The sequence below is a fragment of the Scyliorhinus torazame genome, chromosome 7, assembly GCF_047496885.1.
Source record: "Scyliorhinus torazame isolate Kashiwa2021f chromosome 7, sScyTor2.1, whole genome shotgun sequence".
Classification (NCBI taxonomy): Eukaryota; Metazoa; Chordata; class Chondrichthyes; order Carcharhiniformes; family Scyliorhinidae; genus Scyliorhinus; species Scyliorhinus torazame.
Window position 1 is genome coordinate 295,166,730 of NC_092713.1, and position 25,304 is coordinate 295,192,033.

General features: G+C 43.8%; 1 protein-coding gene across 4 annotated transcripts in view; it reads left to right on the forward strand.

Moving 5' to 3' along the window:
• rbm27 (RNA binding motif protein 27) overlaps positions 1-25,304 on the forward strand; it is a 185,401-nt gene that overhangs the window by 111,980 nt on the left and 48,117 nt on the right. For all 4 annotated transcript variants that reach the window (XM_072512629.1, XM_072512627.1, XM_072512628.1 and 1 more), the window contains 4 exons: positions 333-407; positions 6,817-6,987; positions 14,200-14,304; positions 20,470-20,655. In XM_072512629.1, the coding sequence (XP_072368730.1) occupies positions 333-407; positions 6,817-6,987; positions 14,200-14,304; positions 20,470-20,655 (537 nt within the window). The remainder of the gene's footprint in view (positions 1-332; positions 408-6,816; positions 6,988-14,199; positions 14,305-20,469; positions 20,656-25,304) is intronic.

Consider the following 25,304-nt stretch of genomic DNA (forward strand, 5'->3'; position numbering starts at 1 on the left):
ACAACCTTTCCATTGGTAATATCAAGTGGATTGCAGAAATTTACTGACGCCACCCAGCTCTACCTAACTGCTCTCGTCAATGACCGAACAAGCCAATCTGTTCAAGGGCAATTAGAAATGGGCAACAAATGCTGGCCTTGCCAAAGATCTCCATATGAAAGAATGAAGAAAAAGATCCCTTTATAAATAATTTAAATTTTATATTAAAGTGTTATTTTCACAATCAATTAAATGTTCTTACTGTTGTTACACAATGCGGATGTTTTTGTTTGAATTAAAATCTTTAAAGTAAAAGTGAGAATTGTTTATTTGATTTCATATTTTGATTTTAGGAAGCTATAAGGCTGCAGCAAGATATGAGGAAAAAGAAACAAGAGATGTTGGAAAAACAAATTGAGTGCCAGAAGGTAAGAACATTGTTTGAAAAGACAATCTGACATTGATGGTGTTGCAGCCAAACCTCTCGTGCTTTTTACTGTCCACTCAAGCATGTGTTGGTACCTGGGACTTCGATGTTGTGGCCATTTCGGAGACATGGATAGAGCAGGGACAGGAATGATTGTTACGTGTGCCGGGGCTTAGATATTTCAGTAAGCTCAGAGAAGGTGGTATAAGAGGGGGAGGGGTGGCATTGTTAGTCAAGGACAGTATTACGGTGGCAGAAAGGACGTTCGATGAAGACTACTCTACTGAGGTGGTATGAGCTGAGGTCAGAAACAGGAAAGGAGAGGTCACCCTGCTGGGAGTTTTCTATAGGCCTCCGAAAAGTTCCAGAGATGTAGAGGAAAGGATTGCAAAGATGATTCTGGATAGGAGCGAAAGCAACAGGGTAGTTGTTATGGGGGACTTTAACTTTTCAAATATTGACTGGAAAAGCTATAGTTCGAGTACGTTAAATGGGTCCTTTTTTGTCCAATGTATGCAGGAGGGTTTCCTGACACTATGTAGGTAGGTCAACAAGAGGCGAGGCTATATTGGATTTGGTACTGGGAAATGAACCTGGACAGGTGTTAGATTTGGAGGTAGGTGAGCACTTTGGTGATAGTGACCACAATTCGATTACGTTTACTTTAGCGATGGAAAAGGATAGGTATATACTGCAGGGCAAGAGTTATAGCTGGGGGAAAGGCAATTATGATGCGATAAGGCAAGACTTAGGATGCATAGGATGGGGAGGGAAACTGCAGGGGATGGGCACAATTGAAATGTGGAGCTGGTTCAAGGACCAGCTACTGTGTGTCCTTGATAAGTATGTCCCTGTCAGGCAGGGTGGAAGTGGTCGAGCGAGGGAACCATGGTTATCTAAAGTAGTTGAATCACTTGTTAAGAGGAAGAAGGAGGCTTATGTAAAGATGAGACGTGAAGGTTCAGTTAAGGCGCTCGAGAGTTACAAATCAGCTCGGAAGGACCTAAAGAGAGAGCTAAGAAGAGCCAGGAGGGGACATGAGAAGTCTTTGGCAGGTAGGATCAAGGGTAACCCTAAAGCTTTCTATAGATATGACAGGAATAAAAGAATGACTAGGCTAAGCGTGGGCCCAGTCAAGGACAGTAGTGGGAAGTTGTGCATGGAGTCCGAGGAGATAGGAGAGGTGCTAAATGAATATTTTTCGTCCGTATTCACACAGGAAAAAGACAATGTTGTCGAGGAGAATACTGAGATACAGGCTACTAGACTAGAAGGTCTTGAGGTTCTTAAGGAGGAGGTGTTAGCAATTCTGGAAAGTGTGAAAATAGATAAGTCCCCTGGGCCGGATGGGATTTATCCTAGGATTCTATGGGAAGCTAGGGAGGAGATTGCTGAGCCTTTGGCTTTGATCTTTACGTCATCATTGTCTGCAGGAATAGTGCCAGAAGACTGGAGGATAGCAAACGTCCCCTTGTTCAAGAAGGGGAGTAGAGACAACTCCGGTAACTATAGACCAGTGAGCCTTACTTATGGTGTGGGCAAAGTCTTGGAAAGGTTGATAAGAGATAGGATGTACAATCATCTCGAAAGGAATAATTTAATTAGAGATAGTCAACACGGTTTTGTGAAGGGTAGGTCGTGCCTCACAAACCTTATTGAGTTCTTTGAGAAGGTGACCAAACAGGTGGACGAGGGTAAAGCAGTTGATGTGGTGTATATGGATTTCAGTAAAGCGTTTGATAAGATTCCCCACGGTAGGCTATTGCAGAAAATACAGAGGAATGGGATTCAGGGTGGTTTCGCAGTTTGGATCAGAAATTGGCTTGCTGGAAGAAGGCAAAGGGTGGTGGTTGATGGGAAATGTTCAGCATGGAGTCAAGTTACTAGTGGTGTACCACAAGGATCTGTTTTGGGGCCACTGCTGTTTGTCATTTTTATAAATGACCTGGAGGATGGCGTAGAAGGATGAGTGAGTAAATTTGCCGATTACACTAAAGTCGGTGGAGTTGTGGACAGTGCGGAAGGATGTAACACGTTACAGAGGGACATAGATAAGCTGCAGAGCTGGGCTGAGAGGTGGCAAATGGAGTTTAATGCAGAAAAATGTGAGGTAATTCATTTTGGAAGGAATAACAGGAAGACAGAGTACTGGGCAAATGGTAAGATTCTTGGTAGTGTGGATCAGCAGGGAGATCTCGGTGTCCATGTACATAGATCCCTGAAAGTTGCCACCCAGGTTGAGAGGGTTGTTAAGGCATACGGTGTGTTAGCTTTTATTGGTAGAGGGATTGAGTTTCGGAGGTCATGAGGTCATGTTGCAGCTGTACAAAACTCCGGTGCGGCCGCATTTGGAGTATTGCGTGCAATTCTGGTCGCCGCATTATAGGAAGGATGTGGAAGCCTTGGAAAGGGTGCAGAGGAGATTTACCAGGTTGTTGCCTGGTCTGGAGGGAAGATCTTATGCGGGAAGGCTGAGGGACTTGTGGTTATTTACTTTAGAAAGAAGAAGGTTAAGAGGTGACTTAATTGAGGCACACAAGATGATCAGAGGATTGGATAGGGTGGACAGTGAGAGCCTTTTTCCTCGGATGGTGATGACGAGCACGAGAGGACATAGCTTTAAATTGAGGGGTGATAGATATAGGACAGATGTCAGAGGTAGGTTCTTTACTCAGAGTAGTAAGGGCGTGGAATGCCCTGCCTGTAACAGTAGTGGACTCGCCAACACTAAGGGCATTTAAATGGTCATTGGATAAACATATGGATGAGAAGGGAATAGTGTAGATGGGCTTTAGAGCGGTTTCACAGGTCGGCGCAACATCGAGGGCTGAAGGGCCTGTACTGCACTGTAATTTTCTATGTTCTATGTTCCGGGTCCAGGCTGACCCCTTGATATTAACTGGGTCCCTAACAGAATGAAAGTAATTTTGGCTACCTTCCTTTCAGCACTTTTCCCCAATGTGGTTTTAAAATGAAAGGCATTATAAAACAATAAAATAAGTGGTCCGATACTCACAACTGCAACTCACTACAAAAATTTAACTTGTATTGTGCTTTTAAGGAATGTTGTAAAACTAGAGTAGATAACCAAGCAAGAGAGGTTTCATGAAGTGTCTTAAAAGAGGTAGAGAGGTTTAAAGAGAGAATTCCAAAACGCAGGATCTTAAAAGCTGAAGGCACAATTCACCAACGATGGGATAATTGAAATTGAGGGTTGTTCAACAAACCAGAATTGGCTGATATCTGAGGGTTGTGGGGTTGGAGGTGATTACAAAGATACAGAAGAATTAGGCTGCAGAAGGATTGAAAATCTGGATAAGAATTTTAAAATTAAGGCAATTTTATTCAGAGCAATTGTTGATCCTTGAGCAATACAGAAATTCGTGAATTGGACTTGGTGCAAGTTAGGATATGTAGAGCAAAATTTTGGATGATCTCAAGTTTACAGAGCCTAGAATATGAGAGGCCATTCAGGATCGTCTTGTAATAGTCAAGTTTGGATGCATGAGGGTTTCAACAGCAGATGAACTGAGGCAGAGTCAGAGTTGAGAGATCTTGCCTTCGTGGAAGTAGGTGGTCCAAGTGAATCATAGAATCCTTACAGTGCAGAAGGAGGCCATTCGGCCCATCGGGTCTGCACCGATGCTTTAAAAGAGCACAAGTGAAGAAATTGTGCTCCAAAAGCTAGTGATTCGAAACAAACCTGTTGAACTTTAACCTGGTGTTGTAAGACTTCCTACTGTGTCCACCCCAGTCAAATGCTGGCATCTCCACATCATGACAATTTAGAGACGTTGAAGGTTGAGAAGGGTGGTTGTGAAATAGAGCTGGGTGTTGTCCTTGTCCACAGTTGTGTAGATGTTTGTGTGGTAGTTGGATTACAGAGTTCTTGCAATGTATTCAAAAACAGCTGGCATTTCTATAATGTTTTAACATGGAGGAACATTCCAAGGTATTTAATGGAAACATATTAGTACAAAATTTGACAGAATCCAAGAAGGAACTATTGGGTGGAGTTTATTAAAGCTTTTTCAAAGCACTTCCGGTGACGGCGGGCGGGAGGCGGCCGCACAATGGAGAGCCCCCACTCGGGAACAGCAATTTCGGGGCTTTAAGCCCGGTCCCAGGGTCCGCGGAGGCGGCAGAAGAAGGGAGAAGGCACGGAGGAGGCACTGAGAAGACACAGGAGGGGAAAAAACCACAAAGAAAAATGTCGAGGGTGAGCAGAAAAACGGCCGAAAAAAAACCCAGCTGGAGGTCTGTCGGGGAGTGGAAAGGTCACCGCGGGGTCACCAGGAAAAATGGAGGCTGGAGCACCAGGGAAGGCCGCACTGCTTACGGCTGAAGAAATAACCAAGGTGATGGCTGCGGAATTTGAAAAGCAGTTGGCGCAGATTGCGAAATGCATGGAATCGGTGAGGAAGGAGATGAGGGAGGCTTTGAGTGTGCTGGTGGAGGAGGCGGTTTCCCCGGTGAGGACGGAGGTGGCAAGCGCAGTGGCGGAGGTGCGAGAGCAAGGGGAGGCACTGAAGGAAGTGAAGGAGACGTTATTGCAGCACGGTGATCAACTTGCCTCGATGGGGAAAGAGATGCGGAAGGTGATGGGTACTAACAAGGATCTGCGAGGAAAAATGGAAGACCTGGAAAACAGATCCAGGCGACAGAATTTGAGGATTGTGGGGCTGCCCGAAGGAGTTGAAGGACCGAAGCCGACTGAGTATTTTGCCGCGATGCTGGCAAAACTACTGGGGGAGGGGGAGGACCCCTCCCGATATGAACTGGATCGGGCTCATCGGTCGTGGAGGCCTGTACCAAAGGCGAGTGAGCCGCCAAGGGCAGTGACTCTGTGCTTCCGTATGTACAGGGTGAAGGAGAAGGTCCTGAGCTGGGCCAAGCAGAAGCGGGTGGTGCAGTGGGCTGGAGCTGGTATACGTGTATACCAGGACTTTACGGTGGAGCTGGCAAGGAGGCGGGCTGCCTTCAACCGGGTGACGAGGGCACTGTACATTAGCAAGGTGCGGCATTGTATATCCAGCGAAGCTGAGGGTGACTTACAAGCTCAGGGACTTTTATTTTGGAACGGCGGAAGCAGCGGAGGAGTTTGCGAAAGCAGAAGGACTGTGGCAGAACTGACAAACTGAGGAATGGCCATGTGCCGATGCAACCTCATGACTGTATTTTCTTCTTTTTTGTATCACTGCGCGCGGGTGTAGAGATTAAAGGAGCCAAGGTGGTATATATTTGGACGAGGGAAGGGACGGGACTTTCACTCGAAATGAGAGTTCTTTGAGGTGTAGGTGGATAGGCGGGGTTTGTGTGCTAAAAGGGGATCTTTGGGCTTTCCTGGGGCCGCGCAAGTGGGAAAGGGACCCAGGCGGGGGCCTCCACGCTGGCCGGTTTGTGCCGGCCAGTGAACGGGAGTTAGTTGGGGGAAGGGGCTGCGGCCATCGGAGCCTGGCAGAACAGGGTCCGAGTGGTCTAGCCAGGGTGGAAAGTTGGGGGGGAAGGAACCAAGGGTAGGGGGAGGAGTTTTACAAGAGGCAGTGGACGGGAGGAGCTGGAGCTCTGGGGTGGGGGGTGGGAGCTGTGTAAGATTAAGGGTGACTATGGGTAATCCCTGATTTATTTTTGTCATTTGTTTATGTAAACATGCGGGTTGAGGTTTGGGGGTTGGTGGGTAGATGTTATTATGGGGACTGACATATCTTGCTGATTATTGTTTATTGTTGATGGATGTAAATGTGGGAGAAAATGTGAAAATGGAGGAGAATAAAAAAAAAAAAGAAGCTTTTTCAAAGTCGTAGCATTTAAAGAGAGCCTAAAAAGGCAGTTGGAGGTGCAGCCATCGGTGATGAAGTAAAGAAAATGGAGATTGTCAGAGCTGGACGAATGCAGAGTTTGTTGTATTAAGCCTGAAGGAAGCTATAGATGTTGCAAGGGGTGAAGCAGGAGTGGAATGTCAGAATAAAGACTGCTGAGAGGTGGAGAAGGTTGAGGATGGATAGTGTAATGCAGTCATGGTCACTAAGGATGTTAAGTGTGAATTTGATTAGTGGGAAGGTGCAAAGAGATTCAAATATGAAGTGGAGGGAAAGATGGATATGCGTTTGGGAGGCAGCAGCAGATCCAAGGATTGATCGGAGATTGTGTCCTCTTCTGTTTATACATAGAAGAATGGATGAAAAGACTATTCAGCCAATCAACTTCTGTTATTTTGTCCAACGTATGAGACTTGCTAATGTTATTTTCATGTTGTCTCTGTTGTCATGTTAAGCTGATGCACTATTTTTCTTTACATGTAAAACAGTGCTCATTTGGCACAGCATGCATCTATTACTGTTAACCAGTTTAGATTAAGAAATATTTATAATATTAAGGATAGTTCTCTTTTTGTTTTTCCACCAATTCAGGTATTAATTTGCAAACTGGAAAAGAATAAAGGTATGAAAGCAGAGGAGAGGGCTAAAATAATGAAAACCATTAAAGACTTGACAGAAAGAATATCACAATTGCGAGATGAACTGAAGGCAACGTCAGCATCAACGTCATTGGCGCCATCACAACTAAAATCAAAATCTGACGTGAGTGTTGAATTTTCTTTGTCCTGAAGTGATGAAATTTACTTCACTCAAATGGTAATAGTAATGGAATAAGTTTTCTGCAAAGTGCATTAAAGCAGGCAGTGTAAATGGACCGAGAAAATAATTTTTATCCATTTTGGATTGTGTGTTAGATTGAGGAATATGGTGAGCAAGTGGCGAAGATCAACTGCCTATTCCTATTCTTAAAGGTTCTTTAATTCTTGGATCAGAATTACATGTGGTTACTGTGGGAAATGAGTATATTGAGGAACAAGATAACTGAATTCATTTGCATGCCAAATAGACCGGTTTGATTTTGTTTTTCCATTTACTGCTTAGCATGAAGCAGTTTTATTTTTGAACACTACCCTATTATTTTCTGCGTTGTGTTAAACGTCCAGTGCAGAATAGACTTCTTTGCACCAATTTTTAAAAAAAGTTAAAAAATCTTTGAACATTGCTTTTGCCTCTTGAGTTCTTTCCTTACGTCCATCACATTTAAGTGAGTTTGTTTCATGGAGGACTAATGCTGATGGTTTCGATTGTCTGATCTGAGGAGCTTGAATGAAATGGAGTGCAGTGGGTAAATTGGAATTATGCCTGCATTATACTTTAAAGATATTTGTATTTAAATACTGTTAAATGGAAATTGAGCAAAGGCAGTCAGGACCAGAGGTGAACCTCGGGATCAGTTACTGTGGGGGATTGGCTATGTGGAATTTCTGTTTTATTCAGAAGAGGGTCACCTGAGCGGTGAAATTAGTTCCTTGGTTTGATTATTCAATGTTACGGGAGAGTCCCCATTTAGTGAACACCTGCTATATCAGCACATTGGCTGTTACGTTTGCTATGTTCGTCTTGGTAAGTAGGGAATGCTTCAATCCATTTACTAAAGGTATCAATGATGACCAGAATGTATTTGACATTGATGGATTATCTGGTTCCAATCCTGGAATGGCACCACATAACTTCCGCCCTGAAGGATAAGACCGTCCTCTGTTACAATTTTGGCTTTTCGTTTGTCATAAGATGCCAAAAACAATCCAATCTTGATCTGTTTCAAATCCTCATCTGCCTCCTGTGCCTTGACAAAACTTTTGGGGGTGGGGGCACAGTGGCCCTAGCTGCGGTGGCCCCAGCCTCCCCAGGTCTTGGTGCCTTGGGCTCCCCTCCTCTTTTTTGTTTTGACATGAATGGTCCCTTGGATTTGTTTACTGTCAAGACCTGATAGTCATGCTGTTCCCCTCTGTAACTGGGCTTTTCTGTGGCGACGATAGGTTTTCTGATTCTCTTAACTATAGTGTCACAGCCCTGGAACATGAGCGCCCATATGCAATTAGCAAATGACATGTGATGTTCCCCATTCCTTTGTCTGCACTTATGCAGATCTTCTACCTGGTCCACTCGACTGTTCGTTAGTATGGCCATTTTCATTTCTTCAAGTGTCCTCGAGGCTGGTGAGGCTGAGCCAACAGCCGAATGTAAACACAACGAGTTTGCCCTAAGTGTCCAAAATTGCCCTTGGTGTTGGTGGGGTTACTGGGTTATGCGGATAGGGTGGGAGTGCGGGCTTGGGTAGGGTGCTCTTTCGAAGAGCCGGTGCAGACTCGATGGGCCGAATGGCCTCCTGCACTGTAAATTCTATGACTATTTGCATCTAAACCGTGTAGAAACCTCCATTGATAGACTTAATTAAAGAACTTGTGAGGATCTGCAGATTGTTCATATACCGGCAGTTGGGCCACTGTATGTGACATGCCCTACTCCATGCCCCCAGTGTGTGCTGTTGTGATGGGGTACATGGGAATTGGTTCTCCCTATGGAGTAGAGGGACTGGGGTGTTCAGACCGAGGAATGGGGCCAGGCCTCTCGACTTGCTCCTGATGGCCGGATTGTTGCACGGCTTCGCCCAATACACTTCAATCTAACTCCTTCCAGATCTGGAGTTGTGACCTCAACTTATCTACCTCATGCTGACAGCTGTCGACAGTGGTTTGATGTTGAACGGTTTTATTTGTTTGATGCAATGCTTTTACGGTTGCTTGTAAATTAACACATCTCCTGTTCAACCTTTAATTTCTTTCTGGGCTGAGCTTCGTTCACTAACAGCTTGCTCCTTTTCCTGATGAGCTTTCTCAGTTTCCGTTTGGAATAGGCTCCTATGTGCAGAATTAATTTGATTCTTCTGAGCCTCTGTGAATAAATCTGATTTTGCAACTTTCAACTCTTGTTTTAAATTTAAATTTCTTCATTATGTCACAAATTTGGTATATCCATTGCTTTCTCACCTAATTCTTGTACACTAAGTATAGCTATAGCTGTTGCATATTTCAATGGACAGTTTCCTAACTCAGAGTGGACTTCTTCCCACTGTCTTTGTCCGACGGATCAAAGACCCATTAATTTTTCCTCAAATCTATCCATTTGGACCATTTACAGTTTAGGTACTCCCCAAGTGCCTTTTCCCATTCTGGCCCAGATCCAGCCATTTCTTAATTCAGTTAATCAACACGGTAATTATATTATAATCTAATCTTTTGTCACAAGTAGGCTTACGTTAACACTGCAATGAAGCTACCGTGAAAAGACCCTAGTTGCCACATTCCAGCACCTGTTTGGGTACACACGAGGGAGAATTCAGAATGACCAATTCATCTAACAGCACATCTTTCGGAACTTGTGGGAGGAAACCAGAACACCTGGAGGAAACCCACGCAGACACCGGGAAAGTGTGCAGACTCCACACAGATGGTGACCCAAGACGAGAATCGAACCTGGGACCCTGACGCTGTGAAGCAACTGTGCTACTGTTCCCAAAAAGAAAATGCTGGAAAATCTCAGCAGGTCTAGCAGCATCTGTAGGGAGAGAAAAGAGCTAACGTTTCGAGTCCGATGGCTCTTTGTCAAAGCAAACAGACAGAGAAAGTGGGAAATATTTATACTGTGGACTGAGAATGAAAGATGAGTCATAGCCACAGAAACCCAGGGAAACCAGGTGGTAATGGCCATAGAAACCAATGGGAAAGAGTGCTAATGGCAGTCCCCAGAGAGAACAAAAGATGTGAAAGGCCAAACAGCAGAGAAACTGACATCAGAGGGTAAACTCTGAGAGATGTAGATGTAGGGAGAGGGGAAGGGGGAAGTAAAGTGGAGAAAGGGTAAGGAAAGGTGGATAAGACGGGGGGGGGGGGGGGGGGGTAATATCTATTAAGAAAGAAAGAAATGGTAAAAGACAGTTAAAATGAAATGGGATGAAAACAAATGGGTCGAGGTGGGGATGGAGCTAATCATCTGAAGTTGTTGAATTCGATGTTGAGACCGGAAGGCTGTAGCGTGCCTAACCGGAAGGCGAAATGTTGTTCCTCCAGTTTGCGTTGAGCTTCACTGGAACATTGCAGCAGGTCAAGGACAGACATGTGGGCATGGGAGCAGGGTCTTTTGTTAAAATGGCAAGCAATGGGAAGGTCAGGATCCTGAATGCGCGCACACCGGAGATGCTCAGCAAAGCGATCACCCAGTCTGCGTTTGGTCTCTCCGGTATAGAGGAGACCACATTGGGAGCAGCGAATGCAATAGACCAAATTGGAAAAGATGCAAGTGAAAAGCTGCTTAACCTGGAATGAGTGTTTTGGACCTCTGATGTTATGCATGTAAGAGGTAAAGGGGCAGGTGTTACACCTTCTGTGATTGCATGGGAAGGTGCCATAGGTGATGGGAGAGGCAGTGGGTATGGTGGAGGAGTGGACTAGATTATCTCGGAGGGAACAGTCTCTGTGGAATGCTGACAGAGGCGGTGAAGGAAAGATGTGTTTGGTGGTGGCATCACACTTCGGAGTTGGCGAAAATGGCGGAGGATTTTGCTTTGTATCCAGAGGCTGGCGGGATGAAATGTGAGAATGAGGGGGACTCTATCCTTGTTCTGCAAGGGAGGGGAGGGGGCGAGAGTCATGGCATGGGAGATGGACCGCACATTGTTGAGGGCCCTGTCAACAACTAGGTTCGAAATCGTGGTTGAGGAAGAAGGAACACATTTTCGAAGCACCATTTTGGAAAGTGGCATCTTCGGAACAAACGCGACGGAGGTGAAGGAGTTGAGAGAAAGGGATGGAGTCCTTACAGGGTGTAGGGTGCGAAGAGCTGCAGTCCAGACAGCTGTGGGAGTCAGTGGGCTTGTAGTGGATATTCCAGGAATGCATAACCCAGTGTGCTGCGTGCCGCCCGTTTGAAGATTTTTTGGGTCCAGCGCCGGTTTCTGGCAGAGAGTGTCTCTATAATCCTTTAAAACTCCTTTTAGATACCCTTGTCATTAACTTCCTGTCCAGTCTCCCCTCGTCTGCACATGAAAATGAAAATGAAATGAAATGAAAATCGCTTATTGTCACGAGTAGGCTTCAATGAAGTTACTGTGAAAATCCCCTAGTCGCCACATTCCGGTGCCTGTTCGGGGAGGCTAGTACGGGAATTGAACCGTGCTGCTGGCCTGCCTTGGTCTGCTTTAAAAGCCAGCTATTTAGCCCAGTGAGCTAAACCAGCCCCTAAACATTTGAGGTTTGCTGAACACCCTTCGAGGCTGATCATTGGAGCTTACTTTTGCTATTAACCGTTCGTCACTTTAATCTTTTAACTCTCACAATTCTGTCTTCAGCTTCTGTAGTTTAAACACAGCCTCAGAACTTATCGGCAACCCAGCTCTTTGTCTTATACTCTCTTCACTCACTTAATCCTGGCCATCACGTGGGGCTACTGCCCTCTAATTCAAGCTCAGTCTGGGTGGATGAGATGCTGGACTTGGAACTGGATCATGACTCACCTCTATAAAGTTAGATATGCCCCATCTGGGTGTGCCAAATGTTCTGCCTCTGCTGGCCGCAACTGACAAATGCAGACAGAATTGAATACTCAGTCGGGTTGATTTATCTTTAAACACAGCTTTATTATTTCTTTTAAGACTTCACCAAGACTACAGCTATGTGTTTATTTAAACAGTTGCTTGAATCAAGTATACTTCCCATGAGAGAGAGCTGTTGCTCGTTTTAGCCTTAGTTTACTTTATTCTAATTCTGTCACCGTTGCTCATGAGTCGCCAGGTATCTTTCTGATACCGCCACGTGGTTCAAGTCCAAGTAATGATTAATAATGCAACACACCGCTTAGTAAGAATTAAATCAACGCTCATTTATTATATACAGCAATAAATACTTATACAATAATCCTACTTCTAGACTACTACCTACCACTCAAGGCCAATACTTAACTTTGGAAATGGCCCACCAGGTCAGGGAAACGAATGGTCTTTCGAATTGGTTCTGGCCTGCGGGATTCAAAGGCTGGTACAAGTCGATAGTCAGGAGCACCTATCTGGTAGCGATCGCTGGAGTAAGACTTACGGTTTTCTTTGTCGAAGGGTTTCGAAGGTTGCGAGCAGGAAGAGAAGGGTTGAGTTGAACTTGGCCCCTATTCTCTTGTCCCCAGGGGCTTCCCGCCTCTCGGGGCGGACCTTGTACCTGGTTCCAAGTGATTGGACTTGGTCCCAATCACTTGGTTCGATATGCTCCAATAATGGGGCGATTCCTTGATCGGGGGGGGGGTGGTTGTTTACCTTCCTTTGTGTCAGCCCCTGCTGGCGCCGAAAGGTCTGGGTCGGCTTTCAATTGCTAATTTGTAGCAATTGTTCCCGGGGATGGCTGCTTAATATGCAGATGGCTGGGTTGTTGTGATGTTGATGGCTGCAGGTATTGGTCTGGGCCGACTTCCCCAGAGGCGAATACACTGTTTTACCTGCAGCTGTCCGTTTGAGTCCTGTTGGCTGACTTTCCCATCAGCCTCATTCGTTCGCCATTTTAGATCGGGCTTTGACCATTCTAATCGGGAATCAGCCATTTTAGGTGGCTACAGAGCTTGGCCAGGTTCACTCTGAGGGGCTGATGGGCTTTGAAAGTCAAGTCTACACATACAACGGTTGATTTCAAGTTATCGTTGGTTCAATTCGGTGATAGGGTATTTTAGATGATTTAAGTTAAACAATCCTTCAAGCTTCAGATGTCATTCGAGCTTATCCTTTGCGTTCCATAAACGAGGATGTTATACTGGACGTCATCTGAGCCTGTCCTCCCGTGTTCTGAAAACAAGGGTGTTATCAGTGATATTGTTGTCCCTGGTTCTCATGAAATCCATTTTGCAAAGAACTGCAATTTTCTTGTTAGCTTCTTTAAAGTTAGTCATTGACTTATTTTCCCATCAAGCCTTACGGCTAGTGTTGGCCATCTTTCCCAATCAGCATGAGGCACCATGGAATCTGAGCGCCCCTTTCTCGCGATTGTACAGTTCAGATATCTTTCAGTGAGGCACAGTTAGTGATAAATGTACATAAATATTTTACCCTTATCAGTTCTCACCAGTAATGAGTGTCATCCATTAGTATTTTAGTCACTGTTGTCATAATGGATCACTTTGATCCTTGATGTATGCGGTGTCATAAAAGAAAAGTAACTGAGAAGATTCAGTGTTGACAAGTTGTTTGAGTTAGCACAAAGAATAGCACGATTGTAAGTCTAAGTACCTAGATTTATTTGGTGACTTTCACAACCTCTGAATGTTTCATAGTGCTTTATACCAACAAAGTCCTTTTTGAAATGTAATTGCTGTTGGAATGTAGGAAACAGGGCATCCAAATTGTTTACAATGAGAGCCTAAATCCAGCAATGAGATAATGACCAGATAACAACCAATTTTGTTTAATTGATGTTTGTGGGCTAAATGGTCAAGACACCAGGAGAACGCATCTGATGCTTAAAATAGTGCCATAGAATCTTTTATGCCCACCTCAGCAGGTAGACAGAGCCATGGTTTTAACATTTTATCCAAAAGCCAGCACATCCGCCCCAACAGTCCTCTCTCAGTATTGCAAAGGCATGTCAGCCTATATTATGTGCTCCGGTTTCTGTAGTGGGTTTTGAACCCACAACCCTCTGACAGCCATTTATTTAGCCCATTCAACACCTGCGATGCATCGAAGTATCCAAACGGCAGAAGTGTTTTTGGAAGTATATTCTATTGTAAGGAAACGTGGCAACTAATTTGCGCACATCAAGTTCCTCCAAATAGCAATGGAAAAAAATGAATTTTTAGAGTTGTTGGTTGAGGAATACATGCTGGTTAAGGAATACGGTCATATAAAGATTAATTATAATTTTTCTTCTTTTGACTGTTCAGGCACAGAAGGAATTACTGGATGCAGAACTGGATTTCCACAAGAAGCTTAACTCGGGAGAGGACACAACAGACTTGAGGAAAAAGCTGAACCAGCTCCAGGTGGAGGTGAGAGTTGTTTTTTAAAATCTCTGTGTCTCCCGGGTTCCTAAACTCAGGGTTGTGACCCCTGGTGACCTCTCTTGACCCGCAGCTCTCATAGCTGTAAAGACACCTCCAACCCCGCCTCTCTTTCTCACTCTGGGGGTTTTGTCAGTTTTCAGACTTTAATATGGGGCCACGAGAGTGAAAAAATTTGCTAAGCACTGGCCTGTGTATGAAGTCAGCAGCCACAATCAGACCTCAAAAATGGATGTGTTATTGCCAGAATAGGTGAACGTACTATTATGATCCCATTTGGTGTTTCTACTGGATGGGAAGGTCCCAGAATTGAACCCTGACTCAAAACAACATAACTTTTACTTTTTCTTCAGAAAACGTGGAAGAACAGTCACAGGTCTGCCAGTTTGCTTTCAGCAACAAAAATGTTATTTGAATCATAGAATCCCTACAGTGCAGAAGGAGGCCATTTGGCCCATTGAGCCTGCACCGACCCTCTGAAGAGTACCCGACCTAGGCCCAATCCCCCACCCTATTCCCGTAACCCCACCTAGGGGAAGTTTAGATGGCCAGTCCACCTAAACTGCACATCTTTGAACTGGGGGAGGAAACTGGACAGAGGAAACCCACACAGACATGGGGAGAATGTGCAAACTCCACACTGACAGTCTCCCGAGGGCGGAATTGTACCCTTTCCTACACAGAAACGCTAAATTAAACGCATTTAAATCTATATCTTACTTCTAACATTCAACAGTGCAAATATATATCACTTAAAACTACCGTTGCCTCCTGACAGTACTGTTCCATCATTTCTGCGACATGTGCTTGAATCTGACTAGACTAAATGAAAGAATTCCAAGCTTTCTGGCTATAAGATTCCTTTGTCAAATTGGTTTAGACTGGACACAGTTCTGAAAAGTTATGGGTTAATAGAGCACAGGTTGATTGTCAGTGTTAGTGTCAAAAAAAAAGAAAAACTGATTTGGGAAATGGCAGAAGAATCATTGTGCTTTGAGATTCCGATTAGACATATTGATGGGTAGAATGGAGGGACCTTTACACTTTATGTAACCTGCGCAAGAGAGCTCAGTTTTTCTGGAGAATCAAAATATTACATTCTATTATGCCTCATTGCAAAAATCACCCAAAAAGTCTTTGAAAACATCACCTATTTCAAATTAATATGAAACAACTTTTGTTGTTGATTATATGTACTTGTATAATTTTGATGAGATACTTTTCTTTAAGCTGCCATCACCTCCTCAGTGACGGTCTTCGGCCTAACTATGGCTAGGAAATTCCTTGGAGCTGCTCCAGTCTGCCAGCAACTATTCATTGAAGTGCAGTGGACCCCATTTACAGAACTTCTTTTTTTCTTTCAAAATACCCTTTGCAATCCTTACTCGAAAAACATACCTCCGCACTGTTCAATCCCAGCCCGAACTACCAGACTTGTAAACCAAGATCTGAAATCTGGCATGGACTCAGCCTGGACTCGCAAGTTGCTGGTTTTGAGAAACTATACCTGTATATATTTACCAAATATGGAAGAAATAAAAGTAGGAAACAGTAACAAACCTATAACCTTTTTAAAAAGTCCTTAAATGTCATAAATTTGATAGTGTGACTTTCAGACAACAAAGGCAAGGAAATTTCAGTTATCCGTACCAGTGGTGTTGCTCATGATAAGTTGGAGGATTCTGATTATGCTGCTCTGCTGCTGAAGTGGAGATATTTCCAATCAGATGTCACTTCAAGACCATAAAGCTTACTTCCAGCCAATAGACAAATGAAGTGTTAAACAAATACAACACAGTATGCTTCCTCTCCTCCGTTTTTAAGTATGGCAGAAATTCTCAATTGTGACCAAGTTTGAAGGATACATTTCAGAACTTGATGTACTGTTTAAATTGCTGTGACATTGCTCGAGGGTAGTCTGTGTCTGGAGCATGGTTATGATGTCTGGAGCATGGTTATGATATCTGTTACCTTTGGTCAAGATTACTCCGATGATCTCTTGGCAAGCCTTCCATAGAATCACCTCATGACACCGCACAGAAGTTCATCCAGCCCATCATGCTGTTTTTGGCCTTTAGAAAAATCTATGCAGTGTTTTCCTCTCCAGTATTTATTTAGTTTCCTTTTGAAAGTTGGTATTGCATCTGCTTCCACCACCCCTTTGGGAAGTGCATTACAGATCATCATTATTTCCTGCATGTAAACAACTTTAAAAAAAATTGTTTCATGAGATGTAGGCATTGCTGCCTAAGCCAGCATTTATTTCCCATCCTTAATTGTCCTTGAGAAGGTAGTGGTAAGCTGACTTCTCGAATCTCTGCAGTCCATGTGATGCTGGTAGCACAGTGGGCTAAACAGCTGGCTTGTAATGCAGAACAATGCCAGAAGCGGGGGTTCAATTCCCTTACCGGCCTCCCCGAACAGGCGCCGGAATGTGGGCTTTTCACAGTAACTTAATCGAAGCCTACTTGTGACAATAAGCGATTATTAAATATTAAAGAACAATACAACACAGGAACAGGCCCTTCGGCCCTCCAAACCTGTACCGGTCATGATACCAACCTTTGCCAAAAACCTCAGCACTTCCTTGTGCCATATCCCTCTATACTATCCATGTCTTTGTCAAGGTGCCTTTTGAACGCCGTTAATGTATCTGCTTCCACAACCTCCCCGTCAACGCGTTCCAGGCACTCACCACCCTCTGCATAAAAAAACTTGCCTCGCACATTTCCTCTAAACTTTGCCCCACAGACCTTAAACCTATGCCCCCTGGTGACTGACCCCTCCACCCTGGGTAAGTGCATGTCCATCCACTCTATCCATGCCCCTCATAATCTTGTAGACCTCTTATCAAGTCACCCCATAACCTTCGCCTTTCTAATGAAAAACAGTCCGAGTCCATTCAGCCTCTCCACATCGCTAACACCCTCCAGACCAGGCAGCATTCTGGTAATCCTCCTCTACACCCTCGTCAAAGTCTCCACATCCTTCTGGTAGTGTGGCGAGCAGAATTGTGCACAATATTCCAAGTGCGGCCGTACCAAGGTTCTATACAACTGTAGCATGACTTAACAGTTTTTATACTCGATGCCCCGTCCAATGAAGGCAAGCATTCCGTATGCTTTCTTGACTTGCAGGTGGGTAATAAATGCTGGCCGAGCCAGCAACACACATGTCCCATGAATGAATAAAAAATTAGGCAGAAATCTCTCATTTTCTCTCAGCCCTGGCATCTGCTGCTGATTGGCAGCAGTGTGGACACACCGAAGGTGAGGAGTGAGCACCCGGCCTGCAGTCCAAGATCACTACCAAACCCAGTGTCCTGGCACCTTTATCGGCTGTCAGTGGGCATGACCCCAGGAAGACCACAGATCTAGCTCCAGTCATTGTAACTGTCAGGAGAGTTGGGAGTGGCTGCAGGCAGGCAGCCTAAGTAGACGACAAGAACAAAGATTTGGCTCACCGGCAGAGGCCATATTCAGTCCCTGTACCATCAAGAAAGCTTGGGAATCAGTCAGGAAAAATTAAAGGAATGGTTCATCCAGTCCCTTGACGCTTACTCACCGTGTTAAGTTGAAAATTTACTATAAGGCTGGTAACACTATTAAAACAATTAGTTCCCTGAAATGAAAACCACTAATGTGAAACGAAAGTGCGTTATTGGAAGTGTTTTAAACAAGGGATTACCGTACCATAAATTGAGATCTCTTGGAAATAATGGTATATTATCGCTGACTCTAGACGTATGATGAAGACTATTGGAAATGGGATGCAATATGAAATAAACACTCCAAGCTGATATCCAATAGCATTGCTGATGGAATGAGTAGTGACAATGTTGCAAAGGGAGCCGAGTTGTGAAATTGCTGGAGTAGTACACCTTTCCAGTGATGGAAAGAAGTTTACAACAGATTTTCTGGGAAGAATACTGCAATTAAATGTTGATTCGAGACCGACCGCTCTCTGGTACTTTGGACTGAACCATGCAACATTGCATCAGAATTTGGGCAAATGCTTGGGGTCTTGCCAGATGCTAAGATGCCCTGGTGAGGGTTCGGGCTTTGATAGACTACGGGGGCTTGGGGAGGGAGGTGAACCTGGCAGGTGGTAAAACATTTGGGGTAATCTGCAGGGCTACTCACTTGGTGTGTGCCACCCAATCTCCCACCAGTGGCAAGGATGAGGCCCTGAAGTGAAACTTAATCGCCCACTTAAGGGCCTCAATTGGTTTACTGGTGGATGGGCCACCTAACACACCTGCCGCTGTTGGTAAAATTGCAGTGAACTTGGGCAGTGGGTATGTGGTGGGCTATGAACAGCACATTTTTTTTTTTTACTGGCTGTTGCCTGATCTGGCGATACTGCCAAATACTGCATCTGTGCATACAAATGTACAAAGTGCAACACCTAGCATTGCGTTGGTATCAAACTCAACCATGTGTTAGTTGACCAAGCAAGACATACTGGTAAGAGCTATCTAGCAATGTCCTACTACTGCTGTAATCTTTGAATAAAGAACTTGCAATATAATTTACCAGTTCTATTTGAATGATTGGTGAATTTGTCTTTGAAGGATAGCAGTAAATATAGTACAGGCGTCCAATAGAAAATGCTGTTCTACAGGGAAACGTCTTGTCATAAATTCTCATCTGAGTAAAGAAACCAAGATATTAGCACAAGATTTTGAAAAATATTTGGAGCAGTTTGATTAGTTCAGTTTCATCATTGGTAGATTTAGTTGCTTTTCATGCATGATCGATTTTGGTTTCATTTGGCCTTTATTATGATCCTGAACCAGACCCCAACCTTTGCTAGGATACTGGGCAGAACCCCAATTTTTTTAAATTTGTAAAGCTGTGAGGAAAGGATATTTCGCTCGAGGAGTGACTCCATGCACAAATAGGGACTACGAGGAATCCGCCTCTCTCTCCCGCACCATCGTCGTAGTGCAGCCTCAGCCCGATTGCTGCTGAGCGAAAAATGCCAGATTGCACCTTGGCACTGCCAGGGTGCCTGGCTGGCACTGCCAGTGCCCAGGTGGCACCAGTAGTGCCAGGGTACCACCCAGCCCAAAGGGCATGTACCTGGGGGCCTCCAATCCCTGGGAGACCCCCACGAGTGCTGTTCCGTCTTGTCCCCATTTGTGGAGATCCGTACTGAACGGTACTTGCCCCAGGTCTCCGAGGTGAAGAGGCTAGATCCCAACATGGATGCCTCAGGAAACTGCATAATATAATAATCTTTATTAGTGTCACAAGGAGGTTTACATTAACATTGCAATGAAGTTACTGTGAAAATCCCCTCGTCGCCGCACTCCGGCGCCTGTTCAGGTAGACTGAGGGTTAATTCAGAATATCCATATCACCTAACAGCACGTCTTTCGGGACTTGTGGGAGGGAACCCACACAGATGCTGGGAGAACGTGCAGACTCTGCACAGATAGTGACCCAAGCTGGGCTAACTTTCTCTTATATGAAGGTTTGCCAAAAAGTAATTCCATCCACACTGGGGGGGCGGGGATTTACACCGCAATGTCTCGCGAGATCTCGGGAGTGGGGTCTACCAGCTTCCATCCACATTGGCCGGGATTTATATCGCACCTTCTTGTGGGATTTACATCTAACGTTGTGCAGCGGAGCCCTACTTTTCGGGCGGAAGCATGGCCGTTTGAATGCGCCCAATGTTTCCAATGATCAACTCCCGAGAAATCATAATAAAAATCTGTTAGGCTGGTCCTTCTACTCATAAGCATGGTTTGAAATAAGGATAATCTCATTTTTTACGATGCCTTAATTACTACTTATGTAGCCACGGTGTATGCCTGTTTTTTAAACCAGGTTTATGAAACATCTTAAGGAGCAGATACATACACACGCTAATGCAGGCTTTTACCCATAATGCAGGCTTTTACCCATTACTGTACCAGATTCATATAATACGATATACCTACATTCATCACACCTTGATTTTTTAACTACCTGTATTCTTCCAAGTCTGATTTTATATCCCATGCCAATTCTGTTATTTGTTGCTGTTCTAAGAAGGCACAATATGAGGAATCCAGTTGTAAAAAGGTGCGAGAAGAAACTGGCACAAATCAGCAAAGCTTTTACATTATAAATGGACATAATCAAATTCTTTATCTGTTTCCAGGCTGCACGATTGGGTATTCTTCCTGGAGGACGTGGTAAAACTGTGCAGACACGAGGCCGAGGTCGAGGCAGGAGCGTGAGGGGACGAGGCGCACAGATGCATATGGTGGTTGATCACAGACCAAAAACGCTAACTGTGTTCGGCTTCACAGAGGAAGAAAAGGATGAATTAATGCCACATTTTTCAGTAAGTCCAGACTTAAGAATTGCAGTCAGCATTCAAATTTAAGTAATTAATTTGCAAAATGAGTGTAGATATTTTGGTTTGTTCATCTCCCAACCATGAGCAACATGGACACAGTGGTTAGCACTGCTTCCTCAGTACTAGGGACCCAGGTTCAATTCTGACCTTCAGTGACTGGAGTTTTCATATTCTCCCCGTATCTACGTGGGCGTCCTCTGGATACTCTGGTTTTCTCCCACAGTCCAAAGATGTGAAGGTTAGATGGATTTGCCATGGTAAATTGCCCCTTATAGCCCAAAAGGTTAGGTGGGGCTACAAGGACATGGCGTGGTCCTAGGTAAGGTGCTCTATCGAAGGGTCAGTGCAGACGCAAAAGGCCGAATGGCCTCCATCTATACTAAAGATTCTGAAATGATCTTATGGTCTGCACATCCAAGATTTAGGTCTTGCTGTTAAGTATCATTTCGGAGACAACACACAACCAAAAATTTACACTCATAAATTGTACCGTACATGAGATGTACTGTTCACTGGGGGTTGGAAATAGTAAGGATAGGGAATAATCTTATGTAGCTTGTTAAGGAAGCCTAGTCAGCTCTCAACAGTTGCTAAGAGGCTATTTTAAGACAGTGGATAGATCAATTTGTTCCATAATATAAGAAATACAGGTGGTTATTTTATAAATAAACTTGAAGAAAATAAAAAAATATTTAAACTTTTACACTTCAACCTTAACAATAACAGATTACATGCAGTTTTGTAACCTTAATACACTAGTTCCCAAACTAAACTACACTGTAACAGAACCTGCAGTTCTCGTATAACTTTCACTAGTAGACAAAGGCAATACTTGCATTTACGAAGCACTTTTTCTTGTTGGGCCATTCACTCTGAACCCTTTTTCCAAAGCCTGCTTCAGTTGCAACTTTCATGACCCTCTCGGTCGATTTCCAAAGCTTTCTCCTATAACTGTTCAGAACAGCATTCTTTTGCTCTCTCGCGCTTTCTCTCGCTCTCGCGCTCTCTTGTGCTTGCTCTCGCTCTCTTCTTGCTCTCGCGCTCGCTTGCGCTCTGAATCTGTTCTCCTTCACACAAAGGTACATAGGTTCTCCGCTGGGGTTTCCATGATTGAGCTCATCAGCGTTATCTCGGCTATTTGATTGCCCACCCCGTGTATACAAAAGAACAGAGCCATGTTACTGATGTGCAACTAACGTCCCATTGACGGACAAAGAGACCATCAAACTCTGTCGTGGATTATTGCCTGGTCAGCCAGGAGCGTCCCAAAGAACAATGAATCCGGGGCATCATGTATATTGCCACCATCGAATTTAAGTCTGACTGCGGAAATGTAACTCGGCCAAGTGTGGGCATATCCCTCTGACTCTGTGCGAGCAGATATTTCCCTCTCCGTCTGTTTAACCCTTAAATTGTCTACTACATCGTTGTCTCGTTTCTCACGCAACTCCCTAATATCTCCCTCACGCGATGAGCTTATTTTGTAGAATGTACTTCCATATTCCCAGCCTGTTCCTATTCCCCAATCAACTTTGTATTGCTCAGCATTGCTGACTTCTCTGATGTCCTGTTACTTGACCGTGCTGCAATGACAGTATGTATGTGGTCGGTATACATGTAATACAGATTTTCCACTTGAGTTTGCCTGCTAATCTGTGAAGCACCAGGGCTACAAATTCAATTTCAAGATAGCGCAGCTGCCACTGCTCCCCTCAATTGTGCTGCAAAATATCAATCTTAATGAGTTGATTAGTTGGGAATTAATAGGATGGGTGACACAGTTCATCACACTAAGGGTATCAGATATGTTTACTCTCGGACTGGACTAAATACAATCCTGTTTTTAAAAAAAAATGAAAAACTCAATTCTCACTTTTGTTGAAAGTTACTATCCCAATCAAGACATATGAAAGATTTCTGCTGTTTTGGAACCGTTTGTTAAATAACTATAGTGGTTAGCACTACTTCCTCAGCACCAGAGACCCAGGTTCGATTCCAGCCTTGGGTGACTGTCTGTGTGGAGTTCACATATTCTCCCTGTGTCTGTGTAGGTTTTCTCCGGGTGCCTGGGTTTCCTCCCACAGTCCTAAGATCTGCAGGTTAGGTGGATTTGCTATGCAAAATTGCCCAGGGATAAGTGCGGTTATGTGGTGGATCTAGGTAGAGTGCTCTTTCGGAGGGTTGGTGCAAGCTTGATGGGCCAAATGGCCTCCTGCACTGTAGAAATTCAATGCTTCTGTGAACTGTTCCCTCAAGAATTTCCGTTGTCTCCAGCTCCATGAGCCAATGCAAAAAAAAAAATGTTGCTACTTTCTGTGATCCTGCAGAAGAAATTAGAGTCAATTGAATGCCTTGGCAGATAGGTGGATTTTTATTCTCCCCATTATTATCTAATCCATTATATTATTGAAAATTTCCAGACACATTTTGTCACAGGGCACGAATCCAATTCTTTGAAAATGTCAGTGAGGGCTTTTTGAGATCTTGGGGCCTGCTCATTGTGTATCTTGCAAATTCACATTACAATGGAGCATATTTTATTCTTCAATTCATGCCATTAGGTACAGACTATAAGATCCATCTTGTAGCATTGCACCAGTATTTACGCTAACTTGGAAACTGCCCATGTCCCATTAATGGGGTAGTCTTGTTATAGAAACAGGCCAGGGAAACTGGTTAATTCTTGCACCTCTTTTCCTTTAGTGTCACAAGTAGGCTTCAAATGAAGTTACTGTGAAAAGCCCCTAGTCGCCACGTTCCGAAAAATAGTGAACCTGGGTTCATCCTGGTCTGTGTGACTCCAGATCATGCAAGATATGCATTTACTGATAGTCTTTGCATTTATCTTCCAATATAATATAGGCTTCATTATGTAGAATTGGTTAGGCTTTTGAAAAAGCGTTTCATGTTTCTTCAAAAGGACCGTAGGACTCCACATAAAATATTTTAAAAGAGCAGTAAGCAGTGACATGGAACTTCTTCGGTGTACAATCATACTCATTACCGAGTGATCACCGAAAACGAACTTGTTATGCAAGGAAACATGACAGCTATTTTGTGCTTACAAAATTTAACCTACTGCACTGAGATAAATAACCAATGAGATGTTTGTATAAGTGTTTTTTTAAATTTAAGAGTTCAGTGAAGGTGAAATTTAGGCCAAGTCAGTGTGTCAGTGAGTATAAAAAAGATGCTTGGGATATGATTTTGAATTGAGACTTTCAAAAAAATTCTTGTTGCATTTTAATCCCAGGGAAATTTGTTTTAATTATTTTTCTTTGGATGTGGACATTGTTGCCATGTCTGGCATTTTTGCCTGTCATAGTTGGTGATGGGCTGCCTTCGTGAACTTCTGTAATCTCTGTGGTGAAGGTTTCTGTCATAATCCTGTTAGCTAGGGAGTTCCAAGATTTTTACCCATTAATTATGAAAGAACAGTGGTTATATATGATGCGGAAGCTGAGGTGATGGTGTCCCTGTGCACCTACTTCTGTTGTCTTTCTGGGTGATGGAGGTTGCATATTTGGGAGATATTGCTGAATGGTGCATCCTGTAGACAGTGTGCTAATATGGATGGAGTGGATGTGTAAAGTAAAGATCTAATCAAGTTTCTGGTCAGTGGTGATGATAAGTAATCCATCGAATGTCTTGGGAAGGTGATGAGATTATTTCTTCTGGATGTTGTCCATACCTTGCTGTGTGTGGCTAGGAACTACTTCATTATCCATCAAAAGGGAAGGTTAATAATGAAGCAACTGAAAATAGTTGGACCCAGGACACGGCCCTGAGGAAATCCTGCAGTCATGTCCTACTGCCAAGATGATAGGCCTCTAAAAATCATCTTGCCTTGTGGCAGATATGACTCCAACCATTGGAGAGTTAATTTATTCATTCAGGGGATGTGGTCATCGCTGGCTAGATCAGCACTTATTGCTCTTGAGAAGATGGTGAGCTTCCCCAATTCCCCTTGACAGTGCCACACTTGGTTGAATGGCAACTTGGTGTCAAGGGCAGTTACTATTACTTCACCTCTAGAACTCAACTTGTGTTTGAACCAAAGCTGTAATAAGATTTGGAGCCAAGGTTTCCTAGCAGAATGGAAACTGAACATTAATATAAAATTTAAAAACTGTAGATAATGGACATGTAAAATTAAAAACAAGAAAATGGTGACAAAACTGAGAAAGTCTGGCAACAAATGTGGAGAGAAAAATATTCAGTCAAAACAAGAAAAACAAGAGATATAGGTTTTAAGCAAGTACAAAGGTAGGGGGAAGTCTGAAATGGGAGAAGGAACAAAAGGGAAGGCCTGTTTTAGGAGAGGAGAGATCAAATAACAAAAGGATATATGGTGCAAGGCATAAGGAGGTGACAAAGAAACCGAAGAGATATCTAGAGGGGGTGTAAATACAAATGACATGAATCATTACCAACAACAGCAACCTGAAAAAATGGGGACCAGGGTATGATTTAAAATTTTTGTTCCTGCTGTTGTGTTCAGAGGGTTCTGATAGACTTAGCCCTTGGGCCTTGAAAGAAGTGGCTTGTGAGATAGTCGGTGCATTGGTTTTAATTTTCCAAAATTCCCTAGATTCTGGTAGGTTCCATTTGATTGGAAAATGGCAAATATCACT